Raw genomic sequence first — 4,933 nt, forward strand, 5'->3', positions numbered from 1 at the left:
ACCTTACTGATTTCCCCCCCCCCCCCCCCCCTTTTTTTTTTTTTGGTGTTTATGTGTTTATGTGCTTCACTAATTAAAACTCTCATTTTCCCTCCTTATTCTGTCTCTACCCATTTTGCTCCTTAGCAGAAAAGAAATGGTTTACAGATGAGCCGGATAATGCCTATCCCAGAAACATTCAAATCAAGCCCATGAGCACTCACATGGCCAATCAGATCAATCAATATAAATCGACAAGCAGCTTGATACCACCAATCAGAGAAGTTGAAGATGAATGTTGACTCCTTCGAGGCCAGAACTATTTTTTTACAGCCTGACAAACTTCATGAATGGTGATGTGACATTTATTCCTCTTACATGCTGAACCACTGATGGAGAAGTTAAGAAGGGCAAGCTTAATGGGAAAATAAAGTAGACAGATCTTTGTTTGTCTGCCTTTAATATTGCTTCCACGTATTTTGGAAACTATTTCATTTATAAATGAACATAATCAAAATTAGTCATGTATAGCCTCTAGCGTTTTAAATTATTTTTATTTATTAGAAAAAAAATATATTTTTCTTTTTTTTTCATTGTCAAGTATTTTCCCTTAAAAAAACTGCATATGTGGCCAGACTCCTAAGAATTAAAAAAACCCCCAACAAACCTCAGTCTTTGGCCTAAAGGAGAATGACGGTCACAGTTATAAGGACATGTAATTAAGGGTATAGCCTCTAGCGTTTTAAATTATTTTTATTTATTAGAAAAAAAATATATTTTTCTTTTTTTTTCATTGTCAAGTATTTTCCCTTAAAAAAACTGCATATGTGGCCAGACTCCTAAGAATTAAAAAAACCCCCAACAAACCTCAGTCTTTGGCCTAAAGGAGAATGACGGTCACAGTTATAAGGACATGTAATTAAGGGAGACAAATAATATATTTGCAAAAAGAAAAAAAAAGGTCCAACTTGTATTTTAGTAAATCAAAAAACAAAAGAAGAAAAAAAAAAAAAGAGAACAGTTCACCAAAATGTTTCTTTACTGGAGGATGTGTATTTTGTTCAGCATTGACACCAGTTCTTAATAAACTGAACTTATTTATTTTCAGAGTTTAAAGTCATATTTTTGTACATGTAACATTCTTCTGAAATATTCTTTGTTTTATTACGAAGCCCAGCATCCTCGTTAACTTTCTGCGACACTAGCGTAGTGAACATCACTACCCTAAACCGAGGGCCGTGTAGATAAGGTGCTCATAGGCAACACTTGCTGTCAATGGCAAATCTGGCAATTCCACTCTGCTTCCCATTAGCCACCAGCAGTTGCTATTTCCAGGAAGGCAAGCTTGGCAATTCCTCTTCTTTTGCCATGTATTACAGTGCTTTAATCCAGACTGCATAAATAGTGCATGAAATCATAAGTTATAAGCCTTCCCACCTACCATATTTTGTTGGTTCCTTACTTCAAAAGTGCTGATGGCCTTGCATCACTCTTGCTTATTTGGTTCAAATTCTTCCTGATATGCGTAGAGGTTTAGCTCCAGATCTTTGCACTTTGGTGATAGCTCATCACTTGGTAAAAGGCACACTGAGTCTCCTTTTGGTAAGTTCAGATCAGGATAAAAACTGGTTTAGCCTCAGCTCTATAATCTCACAACATGCTGTTCTCAGTTAATTCCGGCACTGAGCAACATCTTATTTTAGCAGTTGCTTTTTTTTCCCCCCCTCCTTTAATTTATTTTCACTTTGCTGGGACACCACACATAAAAGTAGAGTAATAACCAAATCAAAATAAAAGTAATGAATGTATTTATTATGCTAGCTTACAAAAGGCCTTTGATGGGTGCCTTTTGTGTCAGCAGTTTCACAAAGTTGCCAACAAGCTTTATAGCCATCAGACAAAAATGTGATGTTTCATATCTGTGCTGCAGTATCTATCCACCCAAGTATTTGATGTTCTAACTAACTGATTTAGTAACTTTCTCTGGCTCAAATTAGCAACATCTGACACAATTGTGTGAAGGGAAAAAAAAAAAAAAAGGCTGTGCTAATAAGGATTAAAACAAAAACATTGGACCCAATCATCAGGAAGGGCAGATTTTCATTGTGCAAGTTAACTTTAGGCTTTGTAATTTTGCAGAATTGTAAACACCACAATAAAACATACTGTGGTACTTATATCTTTAGAGAAATATCAGTGAATCAAACAAATACAAAGCAGATGAATTTATTGTGAAAACAATGATGTCCACTACATAATCCAACATTTAAGCTAAACTATCTCAGCTTTAATGTTTGTCCACTGGCTGCAGTACAAATATAACAATACTGCCACCTAATAGGCTTTAACATTTAAGCTAAACTATCTCAGCTTTAATGTTTGTCCACTGGCTGCAGTACAAATATAACCATACTGCCACCTCTAATAGGCTATTCTGGAGTGACATCTTGGACTGTGACTACTTTGTTGTTAAACTTTGTAGAATAGCTATTTAAAGACAATAACGAGAATTGTTAATACAGTATATGTAAAATTGGATTGTTTAAAATATTTCACTCTCCTACAAAGTAACAAAACAATTTAAGCAGTTTTTCATTATTATTTAGACCATGTTTAACCCATTTCACAGTCCCCAAAACAGAAAATGATTCTGGTGAGTTCTTCCAATCTATGCTGCTTCAGATAGTGACATGTTGTAATCTACATCCAGTTTCTGCATTGGGTCATGTTAAGCCTTTGCTTTGAAGTCAGTGCTCCTTTTTCATTTATGAACTGCGTTCATATTATAACCAGAGTGAAAAAAGCTGGTCCTGAGTACAGGAGAATTTTTGAAATTTGTATTCAACTTCACCAAGTACATGTGAATTTATTTCATTTTTTTCCCTAGAAGGCCAGTGTCTAATGTAGGGGCATACAACATTGTACTTCATCATATACAGCGCCATTTCTGACTGTCCTTCCTTCAGAAGTGAGCATTCACTGGATAAAAGATACTAATGAATCAAATACAACACTCCTACATAGCTAAGGTTTGTGTGTGTCTCTGTCCAGTTTAACTGTCACACCCAAAAATATCATGCTGCCAACTGCACATAAATAAAGACAAGATCTGAACACACTCACGCTCTCTCCCAGCATAGATGGTTCCATATGTAACGATAGATAGACAGAACAACACCTGTAGAGAGCAAGCGAGATGGAGAGAAACAGGTATAGTTATCATTTTGTGTTTCCCATTTATAGAAAAGCTAAGAGCAATCAATAATCTTTTCTTACTCCTCTTTTTGATGATCAAAGATGCAGGACTGACTTCTGACAATTAGATGGAGGAACACGTAGAAAACCTGTTGGAGATGTTTGACATTCAGCCATTAAAGACTACAATAAGGCCAGCGCCAATATTTGAATATATGAAGTTACATCAAGGCAAGTGGCTGGGAAAGTGGCCTAAGTGACAGCTGACACTCCACACGATGACTCATGTAGAAATAAGTTTTTGATCTTTATTAATAATTCTTACTCCTTTCTCAAAAGACAACAAAACCAGGGTGGGGGGAGGATTTTCAGCTTTTTCATTAATTGCATGCACAATTAATACAGGCTAAACAATTGTTTTTTGGTAACTTATGTATTGGGGGGTGGGTGGGGGAGAGAGAGAGAGAGAGAGAGAGAGTGTGTGTGTGTGTGTTTGCATATATGCATGTCCACACATACACACATATACGTGTGTGTGGATATATACATGCATATATATGGGGGTGTATATGTATTTGATACAGAGTCATAGAATCATAGAATCATAGAATCACTGAGGTTGGAAAAGACCTCTAAGATCATCGAGTCCAACCATCGACCCAACACCACCATGCCCACTAAACCATGGCCCTAAGTGCCTCATCGAAGGTGGTCATTATTTTTTTTTTTTGGGGGGGGTAAAGAAAGGCACAAAGAAAAAGAAAATACGTGACTTACAGGCTAGCACACGGAGGAATTGTACCTACTGGTTCCTCCTGGTTTGACTAAAAAGCAGCCATTCCTGTTAGTTATATTAGCGGTGCACTGACAGTACACTGCAGAAACCTCTCTCCCTGCTGAAGCAGGCGTGTGCTCCTGGCCCCTCCTCACACCCATGCCCATGCGTGCTCCCACGTTGCCAGAAAGTCTGCTGTCTCTCTGTCTCATGGGTATTATTTTAATTTGTCCCCTGAAGCCCATGAGCACTAAGACGAAAGGATAAAACCGTCCTCTGATGGGGGAGTCGTTTGGATGGCAAGTGCCAAGCACAGCAAAAGTTAAGGTGTAAAGAAAAGAAGATATTCAGAGTCTAAATGCAATTTTTAAGGCCTCGATGTGACTGTCTTACTGTTGCTTGTAAGATGATAAGTATACGATGTATTTATTAATAGGAAAAAAAAAAGATGCAAACACTTCCTTGTACTTTTCAAAAACTTCCGTCAGCTCCATTTTAACAGCTCTTCTTCTTTCAAATGGGCATCGATGGCCAAAGAGTAGGAAGTACATGTGGTGGAAAGTACAAACCCCTTGATCCGATGCATGATCAGTTATTCAGTGCTACGTGTTCATGGACAACGTTGTTATTCCACCTGTAACACAAAAGGACCCTGCAAGCCCTGCTAGCCCAAAAGCCAGGAGCGTAGGGACAGAGAAAGCAGGGGGTGAGAGGGACATGACACATCCTCAAGCAAATGTAAGCATGTGGCTATTTCCAACTCGTCTTTGATGGGAAAGCCAGTGCTGCTTATGCAAGGTGAAGGCCATGAGCTTCAGGATAATGAGGATCCCATGTAGCCTTATTAAGCCACATAGATGTCTTGAAAGAGTTGATGAGTCTTCAGCAGCTGGGGCTGTACATGCGGCCAGGTTTAGCCATACTAAAGATTTTTTTTTCCCCCCCTATTTTTGAATTTTAAAGAAAAAGGCCACCCAGTGACGC

General features: G+C 38.1%; 1 protein-coding gene across 1 annotated transcript in view; it reads left to right on the forward strand.

Moving 5' to 3' along the window:
* Positions 1 to 685, forward strand: part of KCNMA1 (potassium calcium-activated channel subfamily M alpha 1) — a 526,984-nt gene extending 526,299 nt beyond the window's left edge. Inside the window, exon 30 of the mRNA XM_019471725.1 lies at positions 127 to 685. Coding sequence (XP_019327270.1) covers positions 127 to 281 — 155 coding nt within the window. The 3' untranslated portion in view covers positions 282 to 685. The remainder of the gene's footprint in view (positions 1 to 126) is intronic.
* The last annotated feature ends 4,248 nt before the right edge of the window (positions 686 to 4,933 follow it).

This window comes from Aptenodytes forsteri, unplaced genomic scaffold (genome assembly GCF_000699145.1).
Source record: "Aptenodytes forsteri isolate BGI_AS27 unplaced genomic scaffold, ASM69914v1 Scaffold15, whole genome shotgun sequence".
Taxonomy (NCBI): Eukaryota; Metazoa; Chordata; class Aves; order Sphenisciformes; family Spheniscidae; genus Aptenodytes; species Aptenodytes forsteri.